The sequence below is a fragment of the Scatophagus argus genome, chromosome 24, assembly GCF_020382885.2.
Source record: "Scatophagus argus isolate fScaArg1 chromosome 24, fScaArg1.pri, whole genome shotgun sequence".
Lineage (NCBI taxonomy): Eukaryota > Metazoa > Chordata > Actinopteri > Scatophagidae > Scatophagus > Scatophagus argus.
Genome location: NC_058516.1, coordinates 4,965,891 through 4,978,690, shown reverse-complemented (window position 1 = coordinate 4,978,690; position 12,800 = coordinate 4,965,891). Strand labels below are relative to the sequence as shown.

Sequence of the window (12,800 nt, the reverse complement as noted above, 5' to 3'; positions counted from 1 at the left end):
TTTGCACCGGGTTAATGCTCGCTGGGTTACCTCATTCTCATGACAACAACAACAAAATGACATTTAATAATGGCTTTCAAGGAAATGAAGGCCAAAAAGGGCTTTCGAGAAGAGGCAGCAACAGCAAAATCACAGCTAAACATTACTATTATCTGTTATCTGAGCGTGTTTTGCAGAATGCTGCTTTTGTGACAAGGTACCGAACGGCAAACAAAACAACAATGTCAACAAGTTTGGGAGTCTGCTTTTTTTTCAGTTTTTAATTGCAAAATGTCTTTTTGATAAGAGCTCAAAACAACACATGCACACACACTTCCAAGCTTGACTTGCAGACAGCTGAGGAAAAGCTCTTCACAAGTTGAACTCTGCTGAATCACAAACAGCTCGTCGGTCTAAGCAAGACTCTTAACGTCAGCAGCTCTTTAGGTTTGTGGGATTTGCACGAGGCTACAGGGCGGTTTGCTAACCTTGCTCATAAGCGAAACAACACCAGAGCAGTGAAACATAAATACCAACTGAAACCCTACCTCTGTTCATAATTAAATTCTTGAAGCTGCATCCCATTATGTTCCCTTACCGAGGGTCAAGGTGTTAGTTGACAAAGAATGGGAAAATGGAAGCAACATTATGCAGTGAGTAAAACTAAACCCTCTGAAGCTTAATGTCTCTCACGAGGGAGGAGTGTGTGCAGACTGGATATGCAGATTGGAGAGCAAATTGAGAGAGGAACATCCTGCCTTAAACCTAAATGACTACAGCCATCCATCACGCCGCGTGCCGCACAAGCCGTGTTTGTCTTGCCGTATGTTTAGGTGTGTTGGTTTGCACTACACATTTCCATAATTGCATTTGCTTTGGGAAGAGAAGCACTTACTCTCATTTTCGGCTGTGATTTATCAACCCGAGTGATTCGAGCCAGTGCACACATTCATTTATCTCTGCGGTGACCTTTTTCCCGAGCAAAAGAACGACTGCCATCTTTGTTTTTTTTTTTTTTTAAACCACTTTTGTGAAAGCTTCAGCCCCTTGCCAGGGAAGCTGCGATGGAAAGCGCGAATGATTTTGACACTGATGGGAGCCCGTTGGAGAATAATTACTTTTTCAAGAAAATGCGGCTGCACCTCGTTCGGTTTCTGATTTGTGAGTCTGTTCTTACGAAAACTCATAACGGATGGTGAGAGAAAAAATACAGAGGAGCTTAGTATCTTTTCAATTTCATAAGTTGGACATAAAATGTCGCAGAGTCAGAGGGAGACACAAAACAAAGCGCAAACTGAAAGCATTAAGCATTTGCCCTGAAAACTTCAAGGTTCTTGCTGCTTCTTTTGTGCTGCGAGCTAATCAAAATGAATGCATGCACTGATTTCCCTTGAGATAATAATGTGAACAAAGTCAAGTGATTTAAACACTGCCTGTCAAAAAAACACAGACCAAGGTGAGTGTGCATGTTTTGTCTGAGGGCAGCTTTGATATTAAAAGAGACATTTAGGCTGTGTGTGTCAGTTATAGAAATGAAAAGCATATGCATTGTACAAGTGAGCTTTTAGCTTGCTGCATGTAGGCTCTACACTCAAAGGGAACGTAAGGAGAATCAAGGGGAATCAATCATGAACTCTCGAACGTAAATATCATAAGCATCTGCCTTCAGACAGGCCCTGAGCAGCACTGTGAGCAATAAATGACTATTTGCAACAGTATGGCAGATGGGAATGATTATGTCTGCTTTTATTTTATGAGGACATATACAAGTAATTACCTGTTAATGTCGGCTATTTCTTTTAGTGCTCAACCAGACTAAGCACAAATAGTCCAATTTTATCGACATAAATAGAAAGAGTGACATTTTAACGGTCAGCATCAGAGCCGAAACAGAAGAAACATCTTATGTGTTCTGTTGCTTTAAAATAACATCAATTTTGGCCATTTTTAAGCCCATTTAATGATTTTGTGGTCATGAGTTGAGGTAATTTTAGAACGCCGTTGTTTCAGTAAAAGCTTTCAAAAGCTCATCAGCGAAACAATCAGCCTAAAAGCAGGGCTGCATTTCAAAGTCATTTAAGGTTTTCACCAGACAGTAAGGCTTAAAAATCCTTACGTGAAATCAAATATGATTTCAAACAAGGCTGATGAATTTTCTTCCCTCTACTTCATCTTTATATGCTTTATAAGTTATGTTCTATGTGCCCAAACTCATGCACACATACACTGAGCCAGATGGTCTTTCTGGCACTCTCTACCTTGTCTCCGTCCACGAAGGTCTGGCCGTCGCTGGCTCTCCTCCAGGAAATGTCGGGCAGAGGCTCGCCGTCAGCCACACAGGAGATCATGGCGGCGCTGCCCTCTACGGCTGTCACATTTTTCAGCTGGGTGATGTGGGGCTGGACTGGAGGCCGCAGAGGACGAGGGCGCGGGAGGGAGGGAAAAAGAGAAAGAAGAGATAAGTGAGTAATGAAGAGTATACTGAAAGGCAGGGAGAAGAGCTGTGAAGGAACAGGGAGGGCTGAGTATGCAAAAGGGTGAGCCGGAAAGAAACTGTCTAAGAGTTAACTCATAAGGGAGGGGGGGGGGGGTGAAGGCTATACTGCGGGGTGTAAATACACATGTGATGCATGACTTTGGTGCTGACAGTCCAGGCCAACATCATTTGTACACTGCAGTTTCTACTCCACAGTGCTGGCATAGTGGGTAAGCAGGCCCTCTGGCCTATTTTGTGCAGATTCCTTGGCCTAGAACACAAAACTGACTTTGCTAAAGTTTTAAAGCACAAAACATAGCAAAACTGCCTCTTTGTCATAGATTTTTTTTCACCTGGGAGCACGCCTCAACAGCACCACGTGAATCGGTTTTGACGCTGAGCGAGCACCACGATAAGTGCTGCAAAGCGTGCTGTTGGGGGCTGCCTCCCCCCCAACGCACACACTAAGATACTCTAAGCAAGCCCTGAAACACCATGCATGTCAAGGGCAGAGAGCATGTCACATGAATCATGGATTGCTTCTTTCCCCCCAGACACACCGCACTTAAGTCCTAAAGTGGGTGCTTGCAAAGCAGTGTGGCATAAAATCCGAAAGGAAAAGGGAAGTGAATGGAAAATAGTGACTACTGTACTGAACATCGCCCAGGGGGGATCTGGGGAGTGTTTGTCAATTTCACATGGCTTCACCTCGGGGTGGAGGATTCATCTTTCGGGATTTTGGGACTTTGCCCAAACACGAGGGTCACATAGGTGCACAAACTTGTATTACTACACTTGCACTGAATCTCTAGTGAATAATGTTTTCAGAGGAGCCTGATCACAGTATAATCACAGTATACAAAGCTGTGTTAACATAAACCAGACCTAGACAAGATGCCGCAGCCTGTAGCCCATAACTGGAGCCGACTCCCTCACAACGGCTGCTCTCCACTTCTGCCCTGACGAACCAAGCTTTGCTAAAACATAACCCTGCCAGACGTGCCGTGGGAAACTAACCACACACTGTCAGGATTTGAAGTTTCTTTGGTGTTTTTCCATTCCCTCTTTCCCCCTCTTCCCTCTGTGTGTGTGTGTGTGTGTGTGTGTGAGCCAATCCGGAGCAGAACAGGGCGTTCCTACCTGCAGTTCCTCTACCAGCGCACCTGTTGACAGTTCTCTTCAATCAGCCCGTCCCCGGGTGCTGACCTCTATAAGACTGGCTTTTCCTCACCTTCGCTGCCAGGCTGTCCCTGCAACTTGTGGTAGTACGATCGGCTCCTTTGTGAACTTTCTAGAGCCTCTGACTATTTTTGCGTGCTTACCTTTAATCTGCCTTTCGTCCAGGTTCATTTGCTTGCTCCTGCCAGTCTGCTCTGCCCTGCTCCTGCTCCGGTGTAAGCCTGTATGCTCCTGAGACTCACCTGTTGGAAATCCTTTGTTCACTGAAATCACACTCACCTGTCGCCTGTCAGTGTGGATCACCTGCCTTAAAAGTCTTTTATTAGTCATCTGGTCAAGACCTACCTTGTTTTGTGAAAATACCAGTAATTATTTTTTCAGTAAAGACTGTTTTGTGACTTTTACACTGGCCTGGAGTGTCCTGCTACCACAACACAGACACCAGATTTTAAAAACTCCAGTATAGCACAAAACACAGAGAGATTCATGCTGATTCAGACTGAATCAACACAACTTGTTTAGCAAAAGCTTGAATGTGACAGACATTCATTTCTATGAAAAAGTCCCTCATGCCCAATAAAAGTATTTAAGGTACAAGTTCATTTTGTAATCTGTCCAGCTGAGCACGTACATATACATAATACATATCATCTACATACAGGGGATCAAAAACATTTGGTTGTGTTGTGTCTTTATGTCAAATATCAAATACTGGTAGGTACAGCTCAGAGTCATTTGGATTATGACAAGTGTGACTGGAATGTACCAGTCAGTTGGCAGCTAAGCAGTATGAAAGACGTTCGAAAGGAAGTTAGACTAATGACAGTAATTTCTCTTCAAAGTATGCTTGAATAACCTGGGGGGGGTTTGTTTAACTCCTGTATGAGCGTGTGACTGCTGGGGCGTCTTTCTGTGTTAAACTTTGTTTTAGCAGTTCGTCCATAAGAGACCGAGCAACTCACTTGGCAATTACAGCCATATCATATCCAATAGGAAGGATAGCTAAAACAACAAAAATAAATCCAGAATTTAAACGAATGTGAATTATCCTCCAAAATAAACACGTCTTACAAAAAAAAAAAAAACACTCCAATGATTTATTAGTCTACAATTAAGGCCTAAAATCCGATTTTCCCAAAACAAGTCAAAAGGTTTTGTCAATAATGATGGATGCTTTCAGACAAATCAGCTGATCGCTTGAACATTATCTAAATCAAGTGTCATCCTCTTGATAACAGTGCAACAATCTCCCTGATTCTGTTTGGCGTCAAGACAGACGAAAGCTGCAGCAGGAACAAGTGAAATTATCCCAACATATTGGCGGAAGTTTTTCTTGTTGTGAGAAAAATAAGCTTTAATGAGACAAAATGGCTTTCAGGATGATTTCTGCAGAGAGGAAGATGCGAGGAGCACTTTGCATGATCGTCCACATCTGTTAAACCCCGAGACGGCTTCTTGTATCAGGAACACTTCAACTCAATAATACAACATGAACACACGCTGACGGCCAGACCCACACACACATGCAAACGCACTGATAAAACCGTTAATAGCACTGAGACCAGTCTGAACCAGTTCTTCATCATCACCTTATCTGCAGCCATTTTGCCCCAGATGCCCTTCATCATGCAAATATTAAATGGAATATGTCTCACTTATCAAGCATGGTGCAAAAACCACTCTGCAGGGAACATTATTAATAACAAATTATCTGAAACACTTCAGCACTAAATGAGGAAGAACTGAGAAGCTTTTGGGGGCAGAAAGATAAAAATCCACAATAAATTTGACCTTCCAGGTTTTTGTCTTTTACAGAATGGAGTTTATTCTTTTCAGTTTGAAGCACAGATTTCTTTTAACCTTGTTTAATTTACAAAAAAGAAGAAGAATATTTTACTCTAGTGTGTGTTAATAACTATAATTATACTTCATTATAATAATTATAGATATTGTAATAATTAAACTTGGAAATGCTGTATTTAGTTACCTCTGAGTGTCAGTCCTGACACTCTCTCAATAAAAAAACGGACTTAATCTTTCCCTCACCCTGTGAAAGCCATTAACGGTGTCAGTGTTAGACCAGAAAGTGGCATAATGACATAATGGAGCTTTTTTTTTTTACACTAGAAACATACATAAATACAGATTTGGAATGATTTGCTGTTAGCTTGCGATGGACGGACGAGGAGGAGAAGTATGAGTAATATTTACATGAAGGTTTCTTATTAGTTTTTATTAATTAATGCAGGAAAAGACCTAAAATCCCCCAGATGCTGCTTTATTCTGCAGCCAAACAGCACTTCCACCGCCACTATAGCAATATTTGATGTTACATAAAGCTCCTATCCCACACACTGGCAGGTATTAGAAAACAAAATATGGCACTGACTGTGGCTGATAACGATAATGTGTGTATTTGTTGTTTCAGCTCCAGATCCACAAAGCAAATGTCAGAATAGATTGTCGTCTGTCATCCCTGATGCCTTTTTCTCTACAGTTATAAAAAGTTTAGTGGGTTTAACTGAAAAATCCACCATCGGACTGCCTACACATTATAGACGATAATTTACTGCTTTTTGCCGTCTTGTCTCACTCTGCTTATGTTGTCCATAAGTAAATTGTGTATTCTGTGCTATGACTCCACAAAAAGTAAACAAATGGAAAGAGAACAATGCTATCATGTGTTCAGCCAACTTGTAATAAATGAGAAATACATTAATAATAAAATAATTAAAAAAAAACAGTTAAAGAGTACACTGAATTTCACAGACTACTGATGGCAGATCAAAAAAGACTTAAAGTCTAGAGTCTCTGTCTTTACTTCCTCTACAATACATTTCTCCCTGTGTGACTGCTGAGAAATGGAGAGTTCAGATAGAAGCACCCTGCTCTTTTACCAAAACCTGACATTTACGGTTTATGCTTCAGATGAAAAATTATCTGCTCTCAAAACCACTGACCGTTGTTTACAATTCAGTAGCTCTCTATTGAAACAGTGAGAAATACACCGAACAAAAACTGCCCCAAAAAAGTCACTATTATTAAGCGTAAAAGAGTGACTTTTTCCTTTAGGTTAATGTAAGAACAACAGCCTGGCAGCACGCTAACAGGCTCCCACTGCTAAGAAGTTGATGGTTAGCAGGCATAATGCTTACCATGTTTACCCTTTTAGTTTAGCATGTCGGCTTACTAATTATTGCTATTTAACTCTCAACACTATGAAGCAAATAGTAATTAGTCAAAAGTCATAAAACAAAGATCCTTGTGGCAGCTCTGGACAAAAGCTTGAGGGAGTCATCACTGTGAAAGCAATTCATCCTGAGGGGAAAGCCATCCAATAGCTGTTGAGATATTTCTGTCTGGACCAAAGTGGCAGAAGAACCAATCAAGAGTCTCCTGAGCTACTTTAAGAACTAACCAGGAAATGCAGTGTAGCCATATCTTAACGGTGTATATGGTGGGTTTTTCTCTTATGGCAGCAAATGAGTATAAAAAGACAAGCTGACATAATGCCAGTAGACTGAAAGAGCTAACACTTCTATCAGCTCCTGGGCTGCTGTGGCGACACTACAAAGCAGCCGGACGGCATACTGGTGATACTGAGCCTCCAGATGTGAAATTGTTCAAGTGTATGAATGCGAAACAAGAATGAATAGGCTTCAAGCAATTAATTGCCACAATAACCTGTTTGTGGCGACAAATGGTCATGGGTCTACATGTCGAAGCCCATCCGTGAAAGTGAATATCCAGCAGCTGCTGCAGCTTTGTAAAATCTCATCCCACATCCTGAAATGAAAAGCCATCTCTTTAAGGAATATATTTTCCTTTTTCCACCCTCAATCACACCTTCTTTTGTCACATCTTTCATCTCATTTTGTGCAGAAAATCCTATTGCCTTACCTCATTTTATCACATATAAGCATGTAATCGTGCATATTTGAGAAAGGAGACGTTTATTATGTCTACTGTCTAAGCTTGCTTATCATGTTTGTGGATCTAAGAGTTTAAGCTTTAACAAGGCGTTAAAAAGAGTGGATCTGATGATGAGCTAATGGAATAAGGCCAACGGACAATGTGAGACATGAGCTAAACTCCATTTGTCATAAAGGGAGATCGGAGATGACATTTTCTAATTTGGGATAAGCAGAAACATGACTGACATTAAATATGAAGCAGTGAGCCTCACAGTGTGTTACAACGCCTAAACACAAATGGAAAACATATACATACGTGCACACACACCTCGTCTAACTTCACCCCGTTCTCCTCCCGCCTGTGCTGTCAAGGGTAATAAAACTAACTTACAACTGCGTTGCCCCACCGCACGGTGAAAAGCAGAACTCCTCCCTCCCTCTTAACTTCTTCATTTGAATGTGCATTTTGAAGAACAAACGCTTCTCTCATCTTGAAAGGATGTTGATGACTAGAGCACAAATCTCCATACATTTTCATGAGTGGAATGTGCACTATCAGAGTGATCTGTGAGGAAATAGCCAGCAGGTTTATGAAGATATAAATTGAAATTTTTTTATTAGGAGTGCAGTAAATGAAATACGAAGCAATAAATGAAATATTTCCTTTCACCAAGAATATATCATATTGATGCAGCTGTTGTTGTGGTGGGCTGAAGGCCATATTTAGATAAAAATAAAACAGCTTTTTATGAAATGGACTTTGTGGAGGTCCTTACCATAAAGCTTTATGGCTCAACATAAAACACAGTTCACTGTCTTGGCCATTGCTATTTTACTTAAAAGCTTTGCAGTAGCACAACATGACAGATAATGTAAAATGGAAACAAACTTTTTAAATGACAAGAAGCCTTGGAGATACTTTAGGTTACGACAGATCAAAGGTTCTATGACGGGTTAACCTTTGTCTTTGGATGAACCAGAGTGAAAGGGAAATAATCAGTTACGTCCATCAGTTTTGAAAATGTCCTTCAAAAATTGTTTTCGCGACTCAGCCCTACCAGAGCTTAGCGAGAGTCGCTTTACTTTTTCATTTTAAATTTAGCTATGTTATCTCGCATCACAATGATCACAATGTAAACAGTAGAAATAAAATGTAACCCACCTGCAATGTGTGTTTTTCCTTCCTAAACGTTTCATAAAGTGAACTCAGTGCAGTACAGGAAGTTATTTTGTTTCTAACCATCAACTCAAAAAAGCATGTAATGACCCACTGCTCTCCTGTGTGGTTTGCTTTATTGTCAGCCTTGTGTCAGCGTCTCTCATCACACCTACCAAACACTTTGAGGAAGAGCTCCCTTTCCTGAGATCCTGCCTTGTTGGTGGCCTTGCAAGCGTAGGTACCCCCGTCGTCCTGTCGGATGTTGCGGATGGTTAACATGCTGCGTCCGCCCTCCAGCCTGTTGAAAATGTACTGCTCTGATGGCCCCAGCTGCTGCCCTTTCCTGCACAAATGGAAAAAGTAAAAAAGGAAGCACACAACACAACAATGAATGATGGGAGAACAAATACGGCACCCAATTCACACCTGACAACGACCCTCTGCAGCACACCGCCGATGTTACAGATGCACAGTCTTAGCGCTTTGGATGTCAGCTGATCCCATAAAGCAGAGGCTAAGTGCAGACAGGCTGACTTTGAAGCTATTTCTATCTATAGCACACAAACAGGAAAGAACATGACAGCACTTTTTATAGAAACCCCTTTCAAATATGATAAAAGCATTGTTTTAGACAGACATATCATACTATTATTTAAATAACTATAGTTCAGCGAATCATTTGTAACGTGTCATCAACATTCTTCAAACGCCGTGACTTCTCAGACTCCGCCATGCAGAAAAATATTTGTATTCTCAGTCACGTTTGAGTCTCATCTGAGCTCACTTGTGTTGTTGTGTACATTCTGTTATGGACTGCAGCACTCACTAAATGACTCCAGTGTGGTGTGGAATACAGTGCTGACTTAATGTCTTTCCTTATTGGACTCTGTAGGGAAATTAGTCAGAAAAAAGCAACAGCTAAACTGATCTATGTCTATATTCAAGCTTCATAGCTGAAGCATAATGGTGTAAAGCAGGTTCACAGCCCCCCCGCTTGTTTATTTACTGCAGCTTAACCAGCCGTGTAATCTATAAGGTTAAAGAGGTCGTCAGTTTTTACCCTCATGCTTAACACAGATTTAAACAAAATCATTGGTGCTTTTTTATGCTATCTGCATGCAGTCAGAAAGAATAAAATAAACTCAATGAGCTCAATGAGTGCGATACTCAAAACAGGAGGGAAACACATTTTTAAACTCCTTCAAAGATGCATGGCTGGTTAAAAAACCCATGAAAAATGGACAATTTATTTTACAGAGGCTGTACTGATGAATGTTTTTCTTTTAAAAAGAGTCAGATATCAATTGAAACTTTGTACTTGACAGTTCCCATCAGCTTTACTATTTTTCAACCAATTCCTTTGATTTAATGTCCTGCAACTTTAATTTTGTGGTTGAATCTCTGCTCACATCCACCATGTTTTTAGTCAGGGCGGGAAGCCGGGTTTTCATTCGAACAGCTCTGACCAATCCACTGCACAACCCCTGCTGAGCACCAGAGTGCAGGCAAACAAATTTAGTAATGAGCTGGTGAACACAGTGGAGCATCTGGCTGACAGGCTGAGAACAAAGCTGAGCTAAAACAAGAAAGAAATTACCCAAAACTAATACTAATGTGGCTCTGCAAATGCTGTGTCCTAAAATGTTAGCCGTCATAATAATGCTGCATGCCAAGTTCATTCATAACATTAAACTGCACAGAGATAAAAAAAATATCTGTGAACCAGTCTCACCTTTAAAGGCAGGAAAAAAAAGAAACATATATTTCATTATCCAAAAGCAAATTATTCTTTTTAAGATAGAAACAGAGGTTAGAGGAGATATTCTCAAAGTGATCCAGTGGAAACAGAGAGTTCATAGTCTGGAGGTCAGAGGAGTAAGCTTGTGTTGTGGCTGTGAGATAAGTGGTTTGAACCCCTGGGTCAACTGAGAATATCCAGATCGGCAAAATGAATAAGTAATGTTCTCCTCTCCCTTAACAACTACGATCTGTATGTCCTTTAGCAAGGCACTTAACTTGCAGCGGCTTCAGTGACCAGTGGTGGTTGTACTGGGCAGCTCCTCAGCTGTGTGAATGTGAAGCGCGGCATTGCTGGATGAGAGTGTGCTTGAGAGACTTTCTTAAGAATGAAATTATTGTGGCTTAGAATAATAATAAGAAAAAAAAAATAAGTAAAAATACGAAGCTGATCTGATGCCAGTGGGTTACAGCTTTGATAGCAATATCAGCTGCAATTTATTATTAATCCACCCCAAACACTATGTTAAACCTGAAATATGAAGAATCGGTATGAAAATACGGATGATAATGCCCTCAATCTCAAACTGGCACCTCATAGACTGCTGTGTAAATTGAATTCAAAACAATGATAAGAGCTGAGAATAATGCATAAGTCTAAATGTATTTAGAGACTTCTCTATATGGTCTGTATAGTTGACTGTGTGAATGAAGAATGAAAAACAATCTTATTATTTCAGGCATTTCAAATGCGCAGATTTCTCAACTCAGATACAAACACACACAGATGCAGTAATACTGTGTTGTGAGGCCCAGGCACCAGCCTCACTGTACTGTAAAGCGAGAGGGAGGATAATTGAAAGTCGTCGGAGGAATCACCAAAGCCAAGTAATAATAACTCTGGCGAGCCAAAGAGGAAATGAAGAGAGGCCTCATCTTTGGAACGGACAGTGCAGGACAGGCTGCAGCACTGAATGTCATTATACAGACTGACTGCTGACACACAGTCCATTACCCAAGATGCACAGAGGACGAGGCGAAACCTCGCACTGACAGGAAATGCAACTGGGAAGGCGGGAGGATGCTCGGGAGTGGGGATGACATCAAAAGGAAAACTAAATTGGGTTGTGATTGTAGTTTCGAAGCCGACCCTTTTCTTGTGACGTACGCATTTTCATTCTGTTGTCTCGGATTGACAAGCAGGACTTATTGACCCGGTAAATAAAGAATAGAGAATACACCGACATGTTTGACTGTCAGTGGAGACTGCGGAGTTTAAGATCCGTGTTGATCTGCAGTCGAAGGGATGTCACCTCTAAAGTGAGAGGCAGTGGTTTGCTCTTAATTCACATTTTAGTGGTCCAGTATTTAAAAGGAAAGGGGATATGACAGTGAACAAAGACTATCCTTTTAGTTTTTGTGGAATGGTATACCAAAGCAACACATCATGCCATACATCAACAGCCATTAGGTCTGCCACACAATTTCACGCACTGACCAACAGGCATCCACCTCACTGCGCTGCTCTTTCGCAGAGCTCCAAAACAGAGGAAGCTGTCGTGCCTTGGTAGCCGTGTTGCGTCATCCACTTTCAATCCCACTCAACTAAAGAAGCTAGCTAGTTTGCCAGTAACAACTGAATGAAATGATGCACAATCTTGCAAACAATCTTGTGAGCAGACCCTGTGTCTTCAAGCATCTAAAACCACATATGTGGAAAAGCTGTGCAGATTAATCCTGCTGCACTCCTTTCCTGTGTGAAAACATTTCATTCAAATGACGCTTTGACACCTGCTACAATAGACCATGCACCCATTCATACACATGGTGGCAGAGGCTCATCAGGAGTGATAACCATCCAAACACACACACACACATACTCACTGATGGAAGACCCATCAGAAGCAATGTGGGGCTGAGGATGCTGCCCAAAGACATGTCTGACATGTGGACTGCAGACGACTGCTCTACCTCCTGAGCCACAACCGCCCTGATACAAAACCTGAAATCCTTCCGTAAAGCTCTGTTTCTCTAAATCTGAATAGGTGGATAATCGAGCAAGCGCAATCATTTTCTCTACATGAAGAGACTTCTCACTTCAATTGCCTTTTGTTGTTGAAAACAATTTCATACTATGTTGCCAAAAAAGAGACAGCGATTGCAGTAAATGTCGAAGAACAAAGCTGTCACATGGGTGGTCTCAACAAGAAAGTAAAAACAAATCGATACAGCGGTTCTCACCCATCACCGAGAAATTTTCTGCATCATATTATGCATACTGTTACGTCATTAAAGTCTAATTTTCCTGGATTGCTCTGTTGCAGAAAGACAAGGTAACGCACCCAGGAGTAAACAT

At 41.3% G+C, this 12,800-nt stretch overlaps 1 protein-coding gene and 1 long non-coding RNA gene across 9 annotated transcripts in view; one reads left to right on the top strand and one right to left on the bottom strand.

Moving 5' to 3' along the window:
* LOC124055585 (neural cell adhesion molecule 2-like) overlaps positions 1–12,800 on the bottom strand; it is a 240,336-nt gene that overhangs the window by 41,291 nt on the left and 186,245 nt on the right. For all 8 annotated transcript variants that reach the window (XM_046382510.1, XM_046382509.1, XM_046382507.1 and 5 more), the window contains exons 7-8: positions 8,881–9,050; positions 2,238–2,383 (exon numbers count right to left, since the gene is read on the bottom strand). In XM_046382510.1, the coding sequence (XP_046238466.1) occupies positions 2,238–2,383; positions 8,881–9,050 (316 nt within the window). The remainder of the gene's footprint in view (positions 1–2,237; positions 2,384–8,880; positions 9,051–12,800) is intronic.
* On the top strand, positions 3,576–4,038 carry LOC124055586. The gene is made up of 2 exons (XR_006842722.1): positions 3,576–3,717; positions 3,800–4,038. It is a non-coding gene; the product is annotated as an uncharacterized LOC124055586 (long non-coding RNA).